This window comes from Cyprinus carpio, chromosome B24 (assembly GCF_018340385.1).
Source record: "Cyprinus carpio isolate SPL01 chromosome B24, ASM1834038v1, whole genome shotgun sequence".
Classification (NCBI taxonomy): Eukaryota; Metazoa; Chordata; class Actinopteri; order Cypriniformes; family Cyprinidae; genus Cyprinus; species Cyprinus carpio.
In genome coordinates this window covers 4,349,414-4,375,464 of record NC_056620.1, presented here as the reverse complement: position 1 = coordinate 4,375,464, position 26,051 = coordinate 4,349,414, and the positions used below count along the sequence as shown (strand labels likewise).

Below are 26,051 nucleotides of genomic sequence, written 5' to 3'. Positions count from 1 at the left end.
TGATAAAACAGCACTGTACGTGACAGGTACGCGTGAAGCTAACTTCAAACACTACAGTAATCTTTTTCTACTTTGTGATCATAATAATCTCTCATTTCTTTCGCAAACACTTTCATTATAGACTGACATGCCATACTTTCCCTTGAATGATGATGTTAAATAACAGGCCATTTATTATGGCTGATTAGCATAAATTGAGTGAAAACGCAAGAGCACTGGTTATGAAGGTAGGTCTACAAAATTTTTGTTGAACAAATGCCCAACCGGTTACAAAATGCCCAATTGAACAAATGCCCAACCGGTTGCCTTCACACAGAGTCTTGCTGTTTCCCATTGAGCTGGCAGTGAATACTGTAAGATTTCTTCCACTAAGGCTGTTAAAAAATGGTCATGCATTTAAACCTACGGCACATTTGTTATAGTTGATTTACATAGCACAAAGCTATGCATTTAGCTAGTCATTTTAACTATATCTAGACTATATATTTTCCCGGGCATACTTTATTTTCAATTACAGGTATTTACCAAAAAGTATTTTGTAGCAAATTAGAGTCTATTCACACCTAGTCCCCACATAGAGAAATTAATATTGGATCTTTTTCTCTCTTGTATGTGGGCCACTATTTTTACTGTTCGGCCTATCTGATGCCATTTATGGGGCTTTTCACACATGAAATTGGGTCCCATTTTATATTAAGTGGCTTTAACTACTATGTACTTACACAAAACATGTACGTTGTACTTAATGTGTTCATATTGTATTGCAAAATGCATTTGCTGCTATTGAGGTCGGACAAGGGTAAGGTTAGGGATAGTTCTGGTGGTATGGGTAGGTTTAACGGTGGGTTAAGGTGTAAGGGATGAGTCAACAGTCTAACTATAAATGTAATTACAAAAATTAATTACATATGTAATTCCATGCAGGTATTTAAAAAAACAAACAAACAAAAAAAAAAACCTATGTACACAATAAGTGCATTGCATCACATAGTAAAGGCCACATAATATAAAGTGGGACCAGAAATCTTGGCTGAGCATCCTGAAAAAAAGTGCTTCATGATGTAATTTTAATCATTTACACATGGTTGGACTCTGACAGCCTAACCATCTGAAAAGTTTCTAAAACCGCTATAAACCCATCAAACTATTAAAAGAAACCAGCTTTATGGCCAATTAATATAATCCAGCCTTTTTTCCCTAAAGGCCCTTGCCAAGCACATTACCTGTCCACAAATAAGATCACCAAGTCCTCTTGGTTAGCCAGAGAATCCATGGCTTCCTTTAGTAGTCGAACCTTCTGGCCTCCACCGATGGATCGACCCACATCACCTCCCTTCCACACCTCTCCCATCCCCAGCACCTGTGTACAGCATATATCAGTTCAACAGCACCTCAATCAACATACTACCATCAGCTTGAAGAAATGAAGCATCTACCAAGTGAGAAGCAGTGGTGGGAAAGAGTGTGTGACCTTACCTTCACATTGAATTTGAAGTAGTTTGCTGACTGCATGAAGCGGTGGAAGCCATCAGTCTCCTGTGTTGCAACAGTAAGTACAAGCAGTTTTTCTGGTGACAAGAAAATTGAGAAATAAAAAGTGTATGTTAGAAAAAAGATGGAATGTCTAGCAAAGTAAAATAGCATGACCTTTGGGGGTGGAAGTGTAGAAACACTACTATTCCTAGACTGTATTCCTCAAAAACCTTAAGATATCTAGGATTCTTTAAGTTAAAGTTGTCCAAAACCCTGCCATTCCCTAAAGAGCCTCTTTACCAAAATATACAGTATATGTTCCTTTTGGCCTACAGTATGAAGTAGAGGGTATCTTGTTACTCCAAACCAAACCTCAAACCTATGTCAACACTCACAAAACTGATTCCCAAAGTTCATCCCTTCCTCTTGCGAGAATAAATGCACAGTAAAGTTAAAATCACCATGATCTGAAATGGTTTCGGCAGGACATGTTCTATAATGAGTAGTAGTGTTAAAGTACATATGATGGCAGCAACAGTGGTGCTGATGGTTAGTGAGCAGAAGAGGGTCTTAGTTTTGCAAGCGCCCGCTACATTTCCGGTGGATGTGCCAATGAGCAGGTACAGACCCTCTAGTAGAGCAGTGTGGGAAAATGAATTCCAGATTGGGGTGTGAAAGGCTGGGTAACTTCAATCGTCTGTCATCTCTAGGGGATTGGAAAACAGCCCCAGAGAAATCTTAAGCAAACTTGAGAAAAAAAAAAAAACAGGTTGCATGTTTGTGATCTGTAACACTGTAACACAATGTAGGTTTTACAACTGTAAGACTAAAAACAAATGACAACCATGTAGAATAAATCCTCAACTGTTTTTGCATGTGATGGTGTGGCCTTCAGAAAAATGCTTTGATCTGCATTTGAAAGTCATTTCCAGAGGCATCAGAGTGATTAGTCACACAATATTTACAGTTCAGGTGATTCAGGTGATCTTTGCACACTAAACTGGGTTAGAAGAAACTATTTTACCACTCAAAAAGTAAACACTGAAACTTGAAATGTTTTTTTCTACAGTAGGAACAACGTGGGAAGGTTCTAAACATCTCTTGTGGAAATTGAGTTGAATGGGAAGGTCGGTGTCTTTGCCTCATTCTTTTTGGAATGGAACACCTTATTACACATTCAGCAATAAAATGGGGAGTTATGGCAGGGGCAACAGGATTTCTCACCTCATGAAATGGCTTAACTAAACCATTTCAGAATAAAGTGCTAGTGCCCGTATGTGCTGAGCCAAGCATGGAAATACCGTGTTAACAAACAATTTAAAAAAATCCTAATTACAATTCGATTTCCTGGACAGAACGTCCTTACCCTTCTGTCCAACCGTCGGTCTGTGTGAGCAAGAGATAGTGAGGAGGTGCACAAAAATCAAGCCCTGCCCTCTATTTCCGCTCATTGAATATTCTGTTTCACTTGAAATACATCAGAATACTGAAGTAAACTCAGCTGCAACTTTGTTTACACTAACTTAAAAACCCCAAAGATTTTCATGCTTAAAGAAAATAGCTTACTGAAAATACTGTATTTTGGATCCCATGTGAAATTTCAGGGTTAGAGGCTCAAACCAGCCCATTTATTGAACTTGGAACATCAACACTTGAATGATTGTGCAACATTCTGTCCCAAGGTTTTTTCTTTACCTTACCAAACAATTCTAGGGAGTTTTTCCATACTCCCTGTTGCCTTTGGCTTGAATTCTGTGGCTCTAATGTCTTATCAGCATTAAATAGACATATGTTTGCACTATGATCAGTCACATGGCATTATAACTCAAATGATCGGCTTAAAAAAAAAAAATCTAAACCGAATTAAAAGATACGGCAGCCTCCAGGCCATATACTTTTTAAAGATTTATTTGTGGTGTTTTACGCCTTTATTTTGATAGGACAGTAAGCAAAGCGGGAGAGAGATAGGGGGACAAGATCGGGAAAGGTCCACAAGCCGGGACTCGAACTTGGGACACCCAAAGCACAACAGTGCTATATATCGGGGCGTTGTCCACAAGGCTATCAGGGCTGACCAAGCCATATACTTTTAAGGGGTCCAGCACCTTCTGACTGATGAATTACCTCCACAGTCAGCACTCAAAATTGAGAAAAAAACTGCACAGCTTCCATGGAACCATATATACAGTATGAGCCAAGGTACAGTATAAGAAAAGGGCCAGAATATGAATCATAATTCTGATGAACCCATTACAGTGGGTGAGGACTTCTTAAGAAAAGCCTGAAAACCTTGGAGACTTTATTGTGCTTCATTGCAATCCATCTGATTCCTATCTACATTCCAGACAAAAAGGCCTGGTTCCTCTCACATAAGATATATGCTGTTCTGCAACATGCTGTAAATGTTTAATCTGCACATCTGGATGCTTGGACTGTAATGTTATATTCAACGGAAGGCCGCTAGAGAGTCATGCCGGTCACGCCATGTGCACACAGCATCCTATAAACGCCCAGGTTTCATTGAGCCTTGTTGTCTGAGAAAGCCCCTTTCACTGAGCAGGTTGGGTTTAAAATAACATCTGGGGAAATCCATACAATGAATTGTCTTGACCGCTACTCTGAAATGTGATATCTGCAAGGCTTCATCTAATTCATCTTGTTCATGTGGTTACATCATGTTAAAGAAAATCTGAAGGGTCTTTAATCATTGTAAAATCCCATGAGCAAAAAAAAAAAATCTCTTTATCTCGGTTGTTTCTCTAACAGCGAGATTAAATAGTGATCGAATGATGACTTGCTCAAGACCCCAGTAAACTCAAAATTGATATTTCTATCAAAAGGTCTCAATATGAACTCAAACATTTCTTAGCAAGACCAAATAATCTTCGCTATAATAGTCACTTTTTTTAAGCTCCATATTCTTACTGTATCCCAAAAAGTGTCTAATTTGTATCTGTTTTATTTTTCTTATGGGGTTTTAGAAGAATTATCTTAGACAATATTGATACTCGAATGAAACATAACTAAGATCTTCATTAAATTTTTAAAGCTTTGAGAGAGCAACCTTTTTCCATTTTCCTCTGGGATCTGAAGGCTAAATCACAGATAAATCAATGGTTGCATGTTTAAACAAGATGTTCCTTGGTCAGAATCACCATCCAAATGTCATTGTTTCCAGAACACGCCAATGTTTTTTTGTTCACATATACATAATTCTTTGTCAATCACCATTCCAAAATCTAGAATTTATTACACCTCGGGACAGGTGTTTCTGCAGGCATGCATGCATCTTTCAATATTTTCTCCTTGTACTTATAAATATTCACACTAATCCATTTAAGTGTATAATCAGTCACAACACAATATCCATCTGAATCTATTCAATTGTGGCTATACAAATCTAAAAAGCCACACTAGAAAAGAAGCTGATTTATTTTATTCTTTTGCAGAATTTGGAGGCTATTTCTCAGCATGTCTTGAAACATTTGCATAATGGATGAGTGTGGGCAATCGGGGGCTGGATGTTACATTCTCTCTTTGTAGCCGTTCTCTAAGGCCAACAAATAAAAACCAATTTCTTTGACCCACAGTTGACCAAACCTTCACTTGAGCTCTTAAGATAACATTAAAAAACTGTAAGCCTTACTCTAGCCACTGTTTTCCTTTGTGCCGTGCTAGAGAGATTGAGGGCTGGATCCAGGCTACCAAACTAAGAGAGAATCAGTTGCTATGGCTACAAATATACACACAAGTATGTGATGATGCACAAGCCTGCTGTGATGGTCGAACGGCACCGTCTGCAATGATGTGAAGATAAGCAGGTGACTTAGACATTCCACTCAGCTCAAATACAGGATTTGCCAAGAAGATTTGTCTTATGTCTTGTGCCATTTCTTGCATTGATATGTGGTTGCAAAGTTGTTCTGGTTGTTTTTTGGGGGGGGTTGATAGGTGATTGCTAGGGTCTTCTAGTTGCTAACAGGGTGTTCTAGGTGTTCTAGGTGGATGCTTGGTTCTGGTATAGGGCATTTCTCAGTGGTTTTGGATGGTTACTTACTAGTCGGGTAAAAATAGAAAGTTTGATCACTTAGAAAAGCATCATTCATGGGGAGTTTCAAATATAATACTTAAAGTATGGTCACATTTACTGTTATTTGGCAAAATTTCAGAATCATTTGAATGGAAATCTGTGTGATGGCAATTTTTCTTGAGAGTGGAAGATGTCCCCGTACATATATGCTTGGTTTGAAAGTGACCTCTGTGTGAACTGTGCTTCAAACATTACTAAACTATTGGCAATAGACATAGTATATAGTGATATAGTGAAAGTAAGCTTCGCAGGAACTGAGAAAGACATGATTAGTGGTTCTAAAGTATCTTCTCAAAGACAGAAACCAAGCCGCACAGCATATAGTAATGTTAACCAACTGTGAAAAAAGCACTCTATCAAGTTGTATTTTCTTTGATTCATGAAGACTACATGTAAAACAGAAAGAATTACAAAACCAGAGGAATCATATTATGGGAGTGTGCACCCAGTAGGGCAATAATATGTGTTAATGGTGTCTACAGATAGTGCTTAAAGTAGCGCAAGTAGACATTCAGTGTGTAGACAGAGAGGTCAGTGTCCAACACTCTGAAGAATTTCATTTTCCGCCCCCTTGAAGTATGGAACACTGTTTTTAGAGCTGAAGCAAAAAATTGTGGAAAAAGCAGTTTGGATTTAAAAGATGGCTATTTTGAATGTACCACATAGTCTGGGCCTACCTGAGGAGACAGTGTTTGACAGATCGGTGTGAACTGCTGAGGTCCAGAGGAATGTTGCTTCAGACAAGCAAGCTGTTTCTTTTCTCAGAGTGGTGCTTTAAAAGTGTTCCTTGCACACAGTCATGGCCGTCTATGTAAACTCTCACACTGCACTGGAAGGCCACCGTAATACACTCAGAACTTCTACCACACAGAACACTCAAGTTTCAGTAGGAGACTCGGAGTCAAAGAAAAAGCGAAAGACTCCCCCTTAAAGAAACTATTTTCTCAGCTATATGACTGGGAAACTAGAGAACACATTTTGTTTTCTCTGTGGCCTTCTCAGCTTATCTTCCAAGTAATGCTTGGGGCTCTGGAGACGGAGTGTGTTTAAGAAAGCTCTCAGCCTACAATAACATGGCCTTTCACACTTTTTTTGGTTGGCTCTGGAGGTTTAACATACATAAGGTGGGTAAATCATACTTGGGAATGAACTAAGAATGAATTGTACTTGCTAATAGCATCCTATAAAAAAAGGTACTGTCCGCATGGTGTGATTTCCTGGTAAGCTTGGTTTTGATTGCTTGATTGTGGGGAATGATGCAGGCTACTTATTTATCTGGGACTGTGCAGCATCACTCCACAATTAAAATTCAGGCAATTAAAGTGGCTTTTTAAAATGCAGAGTTCTTGACTACCCAGTGTTTCCACATGTTTTGATGTTTTTCTCTATTGATTCATCATTATTTAATGAATTGCTGACACTGTAAACAATGGGAAATGTGACAAATTGTTGCTTTTGCAGGTGGTAATAGGTGGCAAAATAGAGCTGATATATATATAAGCCTAAATATAAGTTAATTAAATCTTATTTTGATTTTGTGCTTTAGGTTACTTCATCGCAGGGAAAATTTCACATTAAAAAAGGTCTCAGGACTGGAAGTTTAGCATTTATTGCAGAAGAACAGGTCTTAAAATTGCCTGCTTTTTTTCATCTAATTTAAAAGTTAATATTAAAAAAAATTATTACCATTATTTACTGCACTATAAAGTCAAAATTAGTGCTCAAGATGGTGCAATAATGGTGGGTTCAACAGTTGAGGATATGTAATTCCAAACCAAAAGACCCCCCCCACAACGAAAGTAAGACAATGTAGGACTGGAGAATTACAGTGAGGGGAGAAATTATTTGATCCCCTGCTGATTTTGTACGTTTGCCCACTGACAAAGAAATTATCAGTCTATAATTTTAGTGGAAGGTTTATTTGAACAGTGAGAGCCAGAGTAACAACAAAAAAATCCATAAAACCACATTTCAAAAAAGTTATGAAACGATTTGCATTTTAATGAGTGAAATAAGTATATGATCCCTTTGCAAAACATGACTTAGTACTCGGTGCAGCAACCCTTGTTGGCAATCACAGAGGTCAGACGTTTCTTGTAGTTGGCCACCAGATTTGGACACATCTCAGGAGTGATTTTGTCCCACTCCTCTTTGCAGATCCTCTCCAAGTCTTTAAGGTTTTGAGGCTGACATTTGGCAACTTCGAATCAATTTGGGATCTGGAGACTGGCTAGGCCACTCCATGACCTTAAAGGGTTAGTTCACCCAAATATGAAAATTAGGCTGCATTTTACCCACCCCCCGGGGCATCTTAGGCATCCTTTTATGACTGAAAAGATTAATGTGCTTCTTCTTGACCCACTCCTTTGTTGCCTTGGCCATGTGTTTTGGGTCATTGTCATGCTGGAATACCCATACAAGACCCATTTTCTCCCGTGTAGTTCTGGGCTGATTCCTCATGATCACTCATGATCACTGAAACTCCAAGAGGTGAGATCTTGCATGGAGCCCCAGACTGAGGGAGATGGACAGTTATTATGTGTTTCTTCCATTTGCGAATAATCGCACCAACTGTTGTCACCTTTTCACCAAACTGCTTGGCAATGGTCTTGTATCCCATTCCAGCCTTGTGTAGGTCTACAGTCTTGTCCCTGACATCGTTGGACAGCTCTTTGGTCTTGGCCATGGTGGAGAGTTAGAAATCTGATTGATTGAGTGATTGCTTCTGTGGACAGCTTTAAGAGAGTGCTCCTAATCTATGCAAATCAATTTATAACCTTTCTGAAATGCATTTTTTTTTTTTTTTTTTTTTATTGCTGTTATTCTGTTAAAATAAACTTAACATTAAAATTGTAGACTGATCATTTCTTTGTCAGTGGGCAAATGTAAAAAATCAGCAGAGAATCAAATAATTTTTCCCTCACTGTACTGAGATCACAATCTTGCATTTTTGTGAAAAAAAAAAGTGACATGACATACAGCCAAGTATGGAGACCCATACTCAGAATTCGTGCTCTGCATTTAACCCATCCAAAGTGCACACACACAGCAGTGAACACACACACACACCATGAACACACACCCGGAGCAGTGGGTGGCCATTTATGCTGCTGCGCCTTGGGAGCAGTTGGGGGTTCGGTACCTTGGGGGTTAAGCATTTAAGGGAAATGCTTAACCCCCTCACCAGATTTCTGGAGGGAATTTGTTTTTGTAATTGTTGCACAATAAATAAGCTTTTGTAAAAGTAAGTGATCACTGAAAAGAAAAAAACAATAACATCAACTAAATCTATTTCAAACCAAGCCAATTTTAACAAGTAAACTGAGTAACAGCAGCAAATAAGACATACTAACAGAGGTGATCTCACTTCAGGCAGTTCTGGGAAGCATGAAAACACTACTGAGTCACATAACTGACCTCATTAGGCAGTCTGATCCCTCAAAAGCCAGATTCTACCACAGTGCCCATTCATTCATACCATAAGTATGTCACTGTGTGTCTCCAGCCAACCAGCACTTCCGAATTGGTGTAGGGAGTACGCTGTTCTGCCCGCTTAAACATGAGCGTGTTAGCACAATCCCAACCAAAATCACCAGAATCAACTGGCAGAACATATATACACACAAATATCTAGCGCTCAGACTTACGCCTTATTACACTGAGAAAACAAAGGCCAATGTCAGATCAGAAGAATTTTAATGTAACCACAGATAGCTGTGACTCGACAACGAGATACTTGTATGTAAACACAGACATGCAGATATTCCATAACACCTTCTAAATATTTGTGGCTGAAGCTAGGTGACTGGCAAATGTGTTATCACTTAGGGACCAGAAACCAAATTTGAAGGCTGGGCGCAGAACAAACTGAGGGGAAAAGAGTGGTGGGGTTATTGTAGACAGACATTATTTCAGCTGTCCGCAACTAAAATAGAAAATCTTTCTCTTTTGGGGCTTGGAAATTTCCTTGATTGTTTAAACATGCCCCTGTGTCTATAAGACGAGAATCAAGTAGTACACTGGCAAGGGGGGTTGTGTGTCGATTGCACCCCTCCAGTGCAGCTGTAAATGCTTCTAGAATGGAACATTACATGACGTCACCAGCATCTGGTTTAACATGGGCTTGGCCACAATAGTTCAGTTGAGGATTTAACTTACCAGTAACTCTTATTTATTTTCCCTTGGCTGGAAAAACAATCACAAGTTTGAAGAACAGAGAAAAACAAGGGGGTCACTGGGTTGACATCACCAAAATTGTGCCTGCCATCATCTAATGCTCGCCATTATTGTGGTCACTTCTTGTGCTGAGCTGAGTTGAGCGCTGACTTGGAGTTGGAATGCTATATTCACCAGAGCAATTAAACAAGCCAAACTGAAGAACAGCTTCTGTTTGAATCTGGAAACCCTCGTAACCTTGTGTTTTGGAGACCGCACACAGTTATAGGGGTTGAATAAGGATATGAAATACGTCGGTAAGCTATCACTGTTGGTTATTCTTAGACTGTGTTTACATTTGGCAGGTTTGGTGCGATTATTCCGTTAGTGAGGTTCATTTGAATATGCATGAACGCTGTCATCCGAACCAAACAAGTGGACCCACCTGGCCAGGGGCACATTAACGCATGGGCTTTAAGGGTCTGAAACCCAGGGTCCTACACTTGGGAGGGGCCTACGGGCTACTGGGAAATTATATTTTTCAATTAATTTTTTGTATGTATGGGAATTTGCAGCAGTGACAACAGCATTCTGTAAACAAACTTAAACACTCATTTTCAGCAACGCCCTGCTTGTAGTATTTTTGTAGTGAATCCATAAGTTTAGGTTTCCCCCACACAGTTTGTATAGTTGGTATATTCCACCAATATATTGTAAGCGCGGAATGTACAAAGCACCAGTAAAGAAGCATAGAATGAGCACTATTCTGTGTGCGTGTCTCTATGTTAACGTGCTAGAGTCCTGCATTCCGACTTTATACGCCCCTCGGGCCAGGCTTCGGGTCAATTTTCACGTCATAGTTCCGACACGGGCTGGGCCTTGGGCCTGTTTAAGGCTTCTCATTATTTTTCTATTTTAGACATCCATCAATTAGTGACGAAAAAATGCCACGCTGGTGGAAACCACATGAGATCGTGCTCTACGGTGTGTAGTGTCCTGGCAGCAGCAGCAGTATGGTGCGTGCCGTCAGCGCAGCTGAAGAGTTCTGCATTCAAATGAACACAATAGACTTAAGCTTGCTGCAAAGCATGGGCAAAAGTAATTACCATATATTTGTCAGGGGGAAACAGTAAGGAGATATTTAAATTATTTACTATTAAATAGTGTTTTCTGAGTCAGTATGCAAGGATGAAGTTTCCGATCCTGACTCGCCATCTCCTCAGATGCGCCTTTAGAGAGAAGTGCATCTTTACGGATTATGATTATAATGAAAGAGTTTTTGTTTTTGATTAGTTTTATTTCATTAAGTAGTAATTTAAAGCTTTATATAGATATATATTTATTTATCATGTCTGTGAGGCATGTATTCGCTGAGTTTCAGTTCATTTTTGTGAAGCGCTCCTGTTCAAGACGGGAAGCCAGAAAGTGCATTATGTTTGTTTATTTTATAAAAGCACAATGTTGTGTTGATATTGTGAGTGCACACAAATACAAGTAGACCCTTTACAGTTACGAATGATGTATCACTCTTACCTTTATGAGCAAAAATAACGGTGTATCCACTGAAAAAAATATGCAAGTGATCACGCTGGCGCCTCCATGTCCTGCAAAGAGCACTTTAGCTTCCACTCTCCGCACAAACTATTGGATATAGTGCACATTCATCTAGGTTTAACGTTAAAAATTGTTTTATGCTTGAACTGTTTTATATCTATAGATCTTATTTTAGGAAAAACTTGATGATTTGAGAAGGCTAAATTGATCAAACATAGGCTATGATCAGCTCACTGTCTGCCGCTGGCCGCTTGAACATTACTTTAAAAAACAAAAACGTATATTTAACGAACAAAAAAATGCTCCAAATGTTTTTCATTAAAAATAAATAAATAAATAAAAAATAAACTAAATAAATAAATATACGCCAACTCATAAGCAAAAAATAAAAAATAAAATCTAGGGAAGGGGGGCCTACAGTAATGCTGTAGCCCAGGGGCCTCTGGATATCTTAAGGTGCCCCTGCACCTGGCCATGATCGAATGAAAAATAAGCACAACCCGGACCAAAGACATCTATACCAACCAAAAACAGTATGTAATTACACAAGATGCGAGCCTAAAAACGAAATGTTTTTTTTTGTAATACAGTAGGTGCTGTTGCCCGTTACAGTTTGGTACAGGCATAGGAACAGCCGAGTAATTCCTGGTGCTGGTTTGACTCCTTTACACATTTTCTAAGCCCTTTGTGAGGTATCAGCTAATAAAAATAACACCATATATATATACACACATACAACAAGCATGTTTAACCCAACACACATCAGTTTTGAATGTTTGGTAAGTTCATAAAAGCTGTCTAATCAACTTGGGACTGTATATCCTTATGTCTGTTGTTTAATATATTTAGGTTTGGTGTTAAAATGACAGTGTGAATGCTAAGTGAACAAGGACTAAGTGTATCAATTTACTTTTTGGTCCAGACCAAAAGAACCAAGACAATGGTTATTGACAAAGATATTAATGCACGTCTTGGGAAGGCTCATAGCACATTCGCTAGACTCCGGCCCATCTGGAAGTCAAAACAGCACAGCCTACGAATAAAGATTAGACTGTATAACAGCAATGTAAATTCAATCTTGTTGTATGGCTCTGAATGCTGGAGAGTGGTACAGAACGATATAAGCTGGATGTCTTCCAAAACTCTTGTTTGAGAAAAATATGTGGTATTTTCTGGCTAGAGAGAATTTAAAATGTAGAGCTATACAGAACAAAGTGTCACAGTGTGATGGTTGAGATGGCTTGGGTATGTATTAAGAATGGACCAGCACCGCATCCCGAAAGTGGCACTTAGATGGACACCACGTGGTAAGAGAAGACAAGAAAGACCAAAGCTCTTCTGGAGGAGGACAGTCACATCAGAGCTGGCAGAAATGCACCTCACCTGGGGCAAGCCACAACATGTGGCCATGGATAGAGATTGGTGGAGGCAGATGATAGCGGCCTTATGTCCCATTGGGGATAAGGAGGGTTAAGTAAGTAAGTAATTAAAAGAACCAAGCGAGCCAAACTACAACAGAAAATAAACCCTTACATTTCAGCCTCATATATACAATAATCATTCACGTCAAAACCAAAGTCTAAAAAAAGACTACTTCTTTCAGTGCTCATTTGCACCTGAATGGGCAAAAACATACAAAAGTATGTCAAAATACCTGTTCTGGCAAGTAACTTTGTAGCTTTAACAATGATTAATCTATATTTAATGTATACAGTGGAGTATATATATATATATATATATATATATATATATATATATATATATATATATTTTTTTTTTTTTTTTTTTTTTTTTTTTTTTTTTTTTTTAATTTTTTTTTTGGCAGGGCCAGTAGAAAAAATCCTTAGCGGTGATCCCTGCTTAGGGATTTACATTAGAAAAACAAATTAAATATACAGCAGTAATAGCATGACATAATTCATATACATCATAGTGATTGCTGTTGTCCAGATCCTCATTTACATACAGCTGAACTTTCCTCCACTTTGAGACGCTCTCAACACTTTCTCTGTTACACTATCAATTCCACTTTCCCCTACATGAGCGTGTTGCTCTTATCTCAGGAATTTACTGAAAATTCCCACAAGTGAACACACTTCAATTTGGTTTTCCCAAATGTTGACAAGTAACTCAAGCCTGATCTCCTGACCAGAATATCATAAACTCCACCAAAGAACATTCTGTATTTTCACCTCAGAAAACAACAACAACAACAAAAAAAAAAAAAATGGCCTGTCTTTATTGCATTAAGACTCCTAAAAAATTACTTAGGACATTAAAATGTTCTCTAAAATGATCATCTGTCTATGGAAACAGACATTCTGAATTGTCCTCAGAGCTCATAGTCAATCAAATAAAAGTCACAGGCACAGAAATGGTTATTTCTGACAAGTCTGATCAGCTGCCTGCAAAACTTGATTAGAGAATAAGTAAAACCACAGACTAGAGAACAAAGGGTTGTGGCACAAAGTTTGGATGTGACTACACAACTGTACTTTTGTTTGTTTTTTGGCTCGGTAAACATTTAATGGTTTGACAAACACAGCCGACATCCATCTAAACTGCTTATATAAACCAGACTTCTCTAATCAAGTGTGCGGTTGACTGACACCATGTTGCACAAGGCCAATTACAGGCTAGAGCTGCCAGGTCCAGCAGTCAACACTATAGACAAGCATATATGTTCTCTTTTACTGGGACTCGGAAGTCGTAAATCTTACACTGCAGTTCAACTCACAGGCCAATGTTTCATTGTGAAGGGTTCACACAAGTCTAAACGTGGGTGGACATTGAAAACTCACAGGAGGTGATAGGTCTCCCACAGGCATTTGAGTAGAGACGACCTCAAGAGTCACAAGGTGGATTGTTCACATTTAAACGCATCGGTTTCTAGATTATTCAGGCTGATGGATGGGTTTAAAGACTGGGTGATGTCATGCCACAAACGCCAGACGTTTCCTGTGCCGTTCACTCCCTTTCTGTCTACATAAAGGCATGTATTTTTCTTTCTATATCTTCCCTGTGTTCAGGACAGCATGCGTCATCTAGATACCAACTGTTAATGACTCTAGCTTAATTACTGTGCACAAAGGTACACCAAACCTCAAATCAGGGTCAATTAAGAGACCCATTTAGATTTAAATCTGCTCTGCAACTTAAATTTGGAAATTCACAGCCGCATTTCTTGAAACCAGTATGTGTCAGTGGTTTAACCGAAAACGTATGCTACGTGGTAGAGTTTAAAGTCAACATAATAGATGGTGCTATTTCTTGTGATTCATCAGTGGACGTTATAGCAAATCAAAATTTCCGTAAACGTGTTGCACTTCTGAAACAACTTTCCTTTCGTCTGATGTCATCAAGCCCTCTTATTTTTCAGCCACACCCCTCTATCTGTCTTTCTCCATGTGACTTCTCACAATCCAATTTCTGATCACAGTCCAGGCTCATTGGAAATACGTGTATTTCGATATTACATACATTGCTGCATTTATTTTTGTGACAGTTTCAAAGTGTAATATCCAGTTACTAGTGCTAAAATGACCACATTTTTATTATGTAGGTACCGATGCATATTGGTGTTTTTTTAATTTTTTTTATTACGTTTCTTCCAACCTGGTCTCATAAAAATACGTACCTCTGAGAACTTTTCTGCAACACCGTTTTTACGTACCTTACTGCACGTTTCGCCGCAGTTTCAAAGAGAAATGTCCACTGAGTGGCGCTAAAACACGTGTTCAATACTTGAACCCTGGCACGTTTTTATTACGTTGATATAGGTACGTATTGCTGTGTTTTTATTACAATGCTTCAGATACTTTTTGTGCGCAAAAGAAAAAAACAAAAAACAAAAAGTATTCTTGTAGCTTTGTATAATTGCGGATAAACCACTGATGTCACATGTATTATTTTACAGATTTAGACAGCTCTAAGATTTCATCAAAAATATCTTAATTTGTGTTCTGAAGATGAACGAAGGTCTTATGGGTTTGAAACGACATGAGGGTGAGTAATTAATGCCAGAATTTTCATTTTTGGGTGAACTAACCCTTTAACAAATGCAAAACTGATATAAAAATCCATTTGTTGATGCAACCGTGCCATTTGAACTTACTTGCAGATTTTAACTATTTTGTCAAACCGTAGTTAAATGGGATTTGAACTGGAGCTCCTCAATTCTCAAGTACGTGTCCATACTCCATGAGCTACCGAACAAACCTACTGTCTATGAAAACCCATAGATATGAAGCTGGATATGTGTGATGCTAACATTCAAAAGCATCAGTTTTCAAATCTCCCAGCATATTTAAATTGTTGAAGTCATAACATTCTTCAAGTAACTGTGTGAAAATTGCGCTTTATTAATCAAAACTCTGTAAATTTGTGTGAAATGGAATAAAAGGTGTCAGAGTTTTACTGTCTCTAGTGTTCATTTCAACTGGAAACTGCAGCGATTTGTATGTACAGTACAAGTATGTTTTTGTTTTGCAGAAATGTAGGAAGTGTCACATATTTCCAGCGAGCCTGGGTAGCCTGATTAATAAAATTAAGTCAGACTCTTTCTGGTTTCATTCAGAATTGCTTTTGATTATGGAAGTAAAATAGGTCCCAAATGGTATTTCATGTTGAGCATCTGTCCATGAACAATGCAAGCTTCATGTTTATAAAATAGATCATGCAAAATGTTTTTTTTTTTTTTTTTTTTTTTTTTTTTTTTTTTTCAATGACAAAGAATAAGTAGGCCACACATTTGGAAGGTGTCAAGGCTCATTGATTTGTATTGAAACACCTTAAAAATGCTTTAAATGTGAAACAGAAGATTAACTCCTTGAAAACAGTACTTTAGTTGTGTTATACTAAACGCCAGATGTTACAAACGTTACTGCCTAACAGACAGCCTATACATATTCTGACAAAATAAACACCTTTGCCCTCCATTTGTGTGAAACCACAGTCAGACAGTTCTCAAATGTGACACATGGCTGCACTTTGGGGTTTTGCTTTTGGAAAGTTTTACCAAGTGACCTTTCTAGAATGATACTTCTCAGACGGGAATGCATTAGTAAAGCTTGCAATAAAGTTATGTCACAGTCTGACCTAAATGTAATGCTTAGTGACTAATGGCACTAACAGAATCTGACTGACATCTGATGTCAAGGAAATGATGCATGAAAATTAGCACTGCCTGATTATATTGTGAGTTATGATCCAGAGCACAGAGGATTGTTTAGAAAATGTTAGCTGATAGATGGGTTAGTTTTATCGCGTTGTGTATACAATGTAAACACAGTTCTAGAACTGTCAAGAATAAAGATTGCTGCAGTCGTGTCGCATGCAAATGATGAACGCCAAACTGAATGAAATCTGTGCAAGTCTTATTTATCCCTCTGACTAGGCTTGTTGACACTCAACAGAGCATCTTTATATTCCTGTACAGTACATAAAAAGTCACAAGCAACTGTTCACAAACATAGAGGCGTTTTAATTATTTAAACACGTTTTTAGACTGTAAATGTTTTTTACCATCACAAACAAATTACAGTACAACCTAATGGAATCCAGAAAGTAATTAAAAACTTGTTTATGCTTCAAATAAATGCTTAACTCATTAGGGTGTGCAGTAACTGTGTGCATTACAATTTTAATACATTTTAGTTATTGCATTACACGACTATATGCACTGTAGATTGAACAGCATAGTTTTATATCACAGGCACACATTCCCAAACAGCAAGACTGTGTGAAAAAAAGGTCTACCTGACATCCCTCACGTCCCAACAAGAAGCAAGGTGTCACATTTTTTTCTCATTGAATATTTCTCAGAGTGGGTTATTTATGAAAGTCATTTTCTGTATAGACAAACCTTAAAGTCTGGGCTACTAACAAACTAAATAAATAATGGACATTATTGTCTGAGGTAACCTTGCATTAAACAGCCTATTATTGTTTTCAGTTAAATGTATACAGTAAAACAATTATTTAACACAAAAGAAACACCAACAGAGATTATAATTAAAGTGAAAAATGTTCCAACAGATGATTTGTTTCATATGTCAATGAGGTGTTCACTTGTTACCTAAAATATTTGACAGAAATATGATATTGAATCACAGTTTTCAGAATTCACACACAAATAAAAATGTCCTAAAATGTCCCCTCTGACAGCTTCCCCATGTGACTGTAGCTCTGCTCTCCCATAACTGATTGAACAGCAGAAGGGTAACATTTTACAGTACTTTTCAAATGTTAAAGATCACTAATGTCCATTCAAATTGAAATAACATGGATTTTTCTTTTTCTTCTATATTTTTTCATCTTCTGTAATTTGAGGTTATGAATATTTGAAAGCAAAATTATTGATCGGTTAGATTTTAAAGGTTATAAAAGATAATTAAGTGTTATCGTCACATTAGTTAACCGTTCAGATTATCATAATTAGGTTATTTTACATAACGCGAGCGTTCTAGACAAGTTGCGTCGCGTCGCACTCAGTGAGCATGACGCGGCAGAGTGCGCGGTCCCAGTGTAACGGGCTCTTACCTGTTGGAATATCCTTATTTCTCTCAATGCTCTGGGAATAAGGAACACAGGACATCAGCGTTAAAATAAGCGCGTAAAAGCACAAGGGACGCTCCATCGCCGCTTCGGTGAAGTCCTCGGAGACGATGTGAACGAACAAGTTTGTAAAGTTTTATGTGGTTCTGCTGGCCAGCGCGCGGTGAGTCCTAGAAACCCCCGGGGTCAGCAATAAAAGTTCTCTCGTAGATCACCTAAGCAAAGTCATTTCTATTGAAATTCAGTAGTAATAAATGTGTTGATTAGTCCCTTAAGAACGAGCTGACTGTGATGGTGCCCTCGATGTTCCCCAAACAGGGTGACAGGAGTGAGTGTGATTGAACAAGTACAGCTGTGTTTGAGCACCCCTCCTCCTGCAGTCCTCAAACACGAGCTCAAATAATGCCCCCTGCACCGCCCTCATTCACACCCAGACTCACGCGCTGCTTTCACTGTAAAAGAAAAATAATAATCGCACGCTAAAAGTGAAAATTAGCTGCCTTAAAATGTCAATGCGTCTATTAAAACGTGAGGTGGTCATGGCACTTTTTGATCACTTTGACCAACTTTTAAAGAAAACGAACTCAGGAAAATGTATAAATCTTGTGTAGTGCAATCTACCAGTAGAATGGGAGGTTGGAATCATCATAAAAACAAACGTACTGTATGTGTGTGGTGGTTGGGGGTTTCCATTTATTGTTAGCACCAGGTGTCCCTACAAAGACCATAAAACGTGAAATCACATACATTGTGGGGAGCAGCCAACATGGGAGAAATATGAGAAGAAAAAACAAAAAAAAACAAAACCTGCATCAATAAACATAATGCTTTAATTGAAATATAAAAGGGTTTATGATAGAAAATATCATTGGCTAGAAAACAAATGTGTGTTTCAGACATACTAAGCAAAAAGTATTAAAAAGTATGTTTTTGGACAGTACCAGTTTTGTGGATAAAATTGCTAAGATCAGGCCAAACCTTTGGAGATGTCCTCTAAAGGGAAAATGGTTCATACTGGTATTAAATATTGTCTTCTACAGGTGCTGGTCATATAATTAGAATATCATCAAAAAGTCTATTTATTTCACTAATTCCATTCAAAAAGTGAAAATTGTATATTATATTCATTTATTACACACAGACTGATATATTTCAAATGTTTATTTATTTTGATTTTGATAATTGTAACTGATAACTAAGGAAAATCCCAAATTCAGTATCTCAGAAAATTAGAATATTGTGAAAAGGTTCAATATTGAAGACACCTGGTGCCACACTCTAATCAGCTAATTAACTCCAAACACCTGCAAAGGCATTTAAATGGTCTCTCAGTCTAGTTCAGAAGGCTACACAATCATGGGGAAGACTGCTGACTTGACAGTTGTCCAAAAGACGACCATTGACACAAAAGGTCATTGCAAAAGAGGCTGGCTGTTCACAGAGCTCTGTGTCCAAGCACATTAATAGAGAGGCGAAGGGAAGGAAAAGATGTGGTCGAAAAAAAGTGTACAAGCAATAGGGATAACCGCACCCTGGAGAGGATTGTGAAACAAAACCCATTCAAAAATGTGGGGGAGATTCACAAAGAGTGGACTGCAGCTGGAGTCAGAGCTTCAAGAACCACTACACACAGATGTATGCAAGACATGGGTTTCAGCTGTCGCATTCCGTGTGTCAAGCCACTCTTGAACAACAGACAGCGTCAGAATGGGTTAAAGACAAAAAGGACTGGACTGCTGCTGAGTGGTCCAAAGTTATGTTCTCTGATGAAAGTAAATTTTGCATTTCCTTTGGAAATCAGGGTCCCAGAGTCTGGAGGGAGAGAGGAGAGGCACACAATCCACATTGCTTGAGGTCCAGTGTAAAGTTTCCACAGTCAGTGATGGTTTGGGGTGCCATGTCATTTGTTGGTGTTGGTCCACTGTGTTTTCTGAGGTCCAAGGTCAACGCAGCCATATACCAGGAAGTTTTAGAGCACTTCATGCTTCCTGCTGCTGACCAACTTTATGGAGATGCAGATTTCATTTTCCAACAGGACTTGGCACCTGCACACAGTGCCAAAGCTACCAGTACCTGGTTTAAGAACCAAGGTATCCCTGTTCTTAATTGGCCAGCAAACTCGCCTGACCTTAACCCCATAGAAAATCTATGGGGTATTGTGAAGAGGAAGATGCGATATGCCAGACCCAAGAATGCAGAAGAGCTGAAGGCCACTATCAGAGCAACCTGGGCTCTCATAACACCTGAGCAGTGCCACAGACTGATCGACTCAATACCATGCCCGCATTGCTGCAGTAATTCAGGCAAAAGGAGCCCCAACTAAGTATTGAGTGCTGTACATGCTCATACTTTTCATGTTCATACTTTTCAGTTGGCCAAGATTTCTAAAAATCCTTTCTTTGTATTGGTCTTAAGTAATATTCTAATTTTCTGAGATACTGAATTTGGGATTTTACTTAGTTGTCAGTTATAATCATAAAAATTAAAAGAAATAAAAATTTGAAATATATCAGTCTGTGTGTAATGAACAAATATAATATATAAGTTTCACTTTTTGAATGGAATTATTGAAATAAATCAACTTTTTGATGATATTCTAATTATATGACCAGCACCTGTACATTAAGTGGTTACAGTTGTTATTAGCTGATTTTAAGAACAAAATAAATCAATGTCCTTATCATGACATAAAAAAAAATGTGTTTCTGACACTTTATGACTATGACTTTAATGATTATATTCATTTATATATATATATATGGTTCTTAAGTAATATTTTAATTTTCTGATACTGAATTTGATATTTTACTTAGTTGTCAGTTATAATCATCAAAATTAAACGAAAAAAAAAATTGAAATTACTTATTACCGTTTACACTGGACCTCAAGTTTGTGAACACCGAATTCCCTTGTCTTTCTTATCTATTTGTGTTTGAACGGAAAAAAAAAAAATAACGATGTGCTCGAAAAAATTAAGTCAAAGTGCCCATCTCAACGAGTTTCCCCGTAAACGCAGTCAGAGAAATAAAACGGATTCGTGTCATTACCGGTATTAAATACATGCATTCGTCTTAAAGGGACAGCAACCCAATATACCTGCAGCTGTTTGCGTCACCAAAGTTAATCAAACAACAAAAGAGAAAGAGAAAAAAACACTTTTGTAGCTAAAGATAAACTGTATTAATTATATGAATCATATTTAATGTATACAGTGAAGGCAGTGTTATTTTACATTTGATTATTTCACATGTATTTTTGTTCTATTGCATTTATATATGCTTGTACTTTGTTTATTATTTTCTATGCAGAGGCACTAGGCAGTATATAGTATAGCAAGGTAGTCTTCAGAACCTTTAATAATTACATTTTAGGGGACCCCCCAAGAGTCCTAAGTCATTTCGAACCCTGATCTATAGGATCTATAGATCATAGCGTCTCATCTTACCTTAACACAAATAGGAACAGAAAGGGAAACGCCAGGGAGAGGAGAGACCAGAATCATTATGACACCATCACACCCATCAAAATAAGAGTATTTAAATAGTATGGCCACTTTCACCTCATTGGTCTGCCAATCACACCCCAACCAGGGCCAACAGCAGATAAAATAATTACCCTGCTACACTGGGTTATTATTTTTTTATTTTTTATTACCCAAATGCTGGGTTCAGCCTGTTGGGTCATTTTATTGGGTTATTTTTAACATTTTTACCCAGGTGCTGGGTATTTAAGCATGTCTCTTTTTGACGGTAGTTCTATAGTATTATTTGTCATGTACCATGGTACATGAATAGATTAATCATTTATTATCATGGCATTCCCATCTGATACCATTGCTGTACCATGGTACAGCCATTTTAACCCTGTAAAGCCTGGCATATTAAATAATAATTATTTTTAAAGAAACAGTTTACTGAATATTTAGACAGAATCTCAATAAATAAATATATTAAAAGTTGAGATTTATATGTGGTACATTTTTTGGCTCATATGAGAGAATATAGAGCTTATGCTCAAGGAGAAAAGAAAGAAACTCAGTTTTATTCAAAACTGAACACAAATATGAAATATGGTGTAGTTGCTGGTATTTTTATGTCCAAAATAAGATGCAATTCTGATAGCTTTTAATGTAAATCAGTTAGACTTTATAGCAGTATGGCATCTAAAGAGGCAATTTAAATACTTCGTCTCTGTATTTGAATTTTTTAGGAGAAAAGGTTTAATATACTTCAGTACAATGATGACTGAGATATTAATATCTAAACATTCCTCAAAAGCATTGTATTTGACATTTTAACAATATGTCTAGATAATCAAGTAAAGTGGTTGCATCAGTCCAGTATGTGTTCATCTTTTGTACATAAAGTACAACAAGTTTTGTTAAAGACACAGACTAGTCCTCTCTCTCTCTCTCTCTTTTCACTTACAAAAACCTCCTGCATTGTGAGAACCAGTCAACAGCCCCCACAAGGAAACAGCATAATAAACTTAATAAACATACTAAATGATCTTATAATGAAATAGTTAGCTCAGTATTAAAACAACAGAAGAAAAAAAATCCCGACTTGGAATAACAATCGTGTTGACGCTGCCCACATACATCCACTGACCACTTGATTACTGCTGGACTTTAAAAAAAAAGTATAATTTTGCCCACAGGCATATAAATTGAGCTCCATTTACTATACCACAATGACACTGCAGTACATTGAAAAGAAAGCTCCTTCGTGCCAAACAAAAACTATATGTTAGAGTTGGATCTTGACCATGCAATTTATGGATTTTATTGTGGTCTCCAGCTTTCAGACATATGGTGTTGTTGCACACAGCATTATAATGAGGTAATCTGGTTCACGTCCAACACTCTTAATAACCACTGATTGATGTCACAGAGGCCAGTGTATTCCCATTCATTCTTTTTACAAGATTCAGTTTCACTCATGCTTGTAGCTATGAGAAGTACAAATGCTCAAAATATGGGTTCACCAGAGGTTCATGGTTCTCTGTGGGCCATTAAGATGTCTTGTCGCAGTCTTTGTCACTGCAGATGGAGGGTGTTTCAAAGCACAAGTGTGGAGATGAATGATGGCAGGAATGATAAATAAAGCAGATATACTCAATACATCCCTCAACATTTCAAAGCTTTGTGAGTCAGTGGGGTTTGTTGGGGTGTGTTTGGGGGATGGAAGTGGGGGCTACTAACATGAACAGCTGAAATCACTTCTGTATTATACAGTGAGAACCACACTGGCTTTGCATTCATCCTCCACATCTGGTCATCTAATAGTCAATATAGAAGTGAGAATGTAAATTACATGTGTTTTGTGTGGGAAGTCAAATGTACAGTGTGAGATTGTTTTCACATTGTAATAAACTTTAGTCAAGTGCTAATGGATATGTTGATTCATAGAGGCAGAATACTGCCAATGATTCAGAAAAGTCTGAAAAATGGCATTATGTTCTTTAAAATCTGTCAAATAAAAGCTTAGGTACTATTTTAGTAAAAGGGTGAATCTCACGAAACCATAGTTCATATTTCACCCCAAAATCACAGCCCAAAAATCAAAAGAAAGCATAGTTTAAGCCTAATTTAAGCCTTTACTTTTTTGACATTTTAACATTGTGCATTATGACAATAATACATCCCTAATTCCCACCAGTATAACAAATATATAAATAATAATAATAATTACAATAACAAAATAAACAATAAAATAAAATATTAAAAACATATTTGTAATTTTTTAGGTTTTTCATGTGTTACATACATTATAATTGTATTGTTATATATAATTTTATAATATAACATAATATAATTAGTGCTGTCAAACGATTAATTGCGATTAATCACATCTTAAATAAAAGTTTTTGTTTACATAATATATGTATGTGTACTGCGTATATGTATTATGTATAATAAACACACATGTATATATAAATACACACACATACATGTATATATTTCAGAAAAAAATCTTATTTTTATATATTATATATATTTATTTATAATATAATTTATATGAGTATAAATATAGACATGTAAATACATGTACATATTTTTAAAAGTTTACATACATGCATTTTAAAAGTTTATATACATGAATATGTATGCACACCATACATATGCATGTATATATAACAAAGAAAAACTTTTTGGATGCGAGTAAACATGATTAATCGTTTGACAGCACTAAATAATATAATATAATATAATATAATATAATATAATATAATATAATATAATATAATATAATATAATATAATGACCTTTAATATGTTTTTGTGAGAGACCGTATTTATTTATTTGAATAATACTTATATTACTGACAAAAATTATGGTTTCTATTTCTGCTGATATGTGATGATGAACAAGATCCCCCAAATAGGACGAAAAATGAAATGTTAAGTGTTTCTTGTCGTAATTTCCTTGAAAGGCAAAGACATTAGTTTAAAGAGATGTCAAAGTCTGCAGGCAATGAACACAGTCATGAATCTCCATCTATATTTCCATTCTTCGAAAATGTCGAAAAGTACAGTGAATTTTGATGTGGTGGACAGAGTCAGGCAGTAGTACAACCATAAATGAATCAGGACTAAATATTTAAACAGACCTTTGGACCCTTTGTCTTGAATCACACAGTAAGACTATCTAAAGCTTCAGCCCACCTAGTATTTTTTCCCCATGTGCATGGAGCAGACCAAAAATACATATACGTGTCTTTCTGCGGTACTGGCAGGCCTGGCGAATGGTTTCTCGATTATGATGATGAGTCACCCATCCACGACGACATGATCTCATGGACCTGATGAATCCCCTGCTATAATTACTTCCAATAATAGCTTTTTTGTTTCAAATGCGTGCCTTTGATCGTGCCACTTTGTGTTAATTACAAACTGGCAACAACAGAAGACCAGTGCCTCTGATAGACCATCCGCTGTCAGTCTGACCATTTCCACATCTGTGCACTGGTTAGAGTGAAGTTAAGACGGGAAATCCCACATTGAGTTGCACAATTTGCGACACTGAAGACAGGGATATAGCAGTGTTGGTCATGGACATTTCAGAAAGAAAGAATGTAGGGTGGAATATATGGAGTCTACTGGGTTGATTGGCCACACATTGAGGAAACTTAATTTGTATTAAAAGACTATCCTTGTGAAGAAGAAGTGTGCTTAATTGTATTGAATGCGCACTTGTAGTATCCTCAAAATCGATTTTCTTTTTATAAAAACTGTAATTACAGATAATAGTAAATCAGTTAAATAAAAGGCCATGTAGTATACTTAGTGTACACTTTCGTAACTTTCTAAACACATTTTTTACTTTTTAATGTCAAATGAAAATTTTTACCTTAAAGTACATTTTAAATCATTATATTTTAATAATCTTCTGTCATGCTTTTATTTTGATGTGTCAACTAACACACTAAAGCACGTGCAAAATAGTTGATTATAATTTTATAATTAGTTTTTTTATGCAATTTGATATATTTATTTGATATATATTAAATGCACTTAAACTACATTTGTAACTATACATTTGCAGTTTACAAAGTTAAACTTAATACACAATGTACTTGTTTCAATAGACATACATATTTTGGTCTTACTTAAGTGGATCCAAAAAAAAAAAAAAAAAAAAAAAATTGCTTTTAATGTAAACTTAAATATAATATTTTTTTTTTCAGAGTTAAAAAATGTTCCATTCAGTTCACACTTAAGTATATCTATTAAAATATATTATTTCCTCAATAAGAACTCCTTTCAAAAGTGTGTACTTTTTTTTTTTTTTTTTTACCCATAAATGAAAATCCTGGTACTATTTTACTATTTTTACATTGTTCCAGACAAGTGTCTGTTTATTTATTTATTTATTTATTTATTTATTTATGTGGAACACAAAAGAAAAACTGTGAAGTTTGTTTATGCTGCTATTTTTCCTTTAGTAAGTGTATAGTGGTACAATGCTGTCAACCATAAAAAATACAAATCTATAAAAAAAAAAGGAAAAATGAATAAAATAAAAAAACAAAAACGCTACAAAAGTACTGCATATGACTTTATATTTTCACCTTGTACATCTTTAGAAGCCCTACAATAAAAAGGAAAAGACTACAATTTGGTTTATACATTTTATATTGTTATTTCCACTGAAAATCTTGACATTAGCTGTTGATTTAATATGCAAACTTGCCACATTGTGACTGGTCACACAGACATCAGT

The 26,051-nt window shown here is 36.7% G+C and overlaps 1 protein-coding gene across 2 annotated transcripts in view; it reads right to left on the bottom strand.

The window, feature by feature from the left end:
• Positions 1–18,199, bottom strand: part of LOC109099667 (procollagen-lysine, 2-oxoglutarate 5-dioxygenase 2) — a 41,653-nt gene extending 23,454 nt beyond the window's left edge. For both annotated transcript variants that reach the window (XM_042751566.1, XM_042751568.1), the window contains exons 1-3: positions 17,813–18,199; positions 1,477–1,568; positions 1,224–1,360 (exon numbers count right to left, since the gene is read on the bottom strand). In XM_042751566.1, the coding sequence (XP_042607500.1) occupies positions 1,224–1,360; positions 1,477–1,568; positions 17,813–17,909 (326 nt within the window). In that variant the 5' untranslated portion in view covers positions 17,910–18,199. The remainder of the gene's footprint in view (positions 1–1,223; positions 1,361–1,476; positions 1,569–17,812) is intronic.
• Between the last annotated feature and the right edge of the window lie 7,852 nt (positions 18,200–26,051).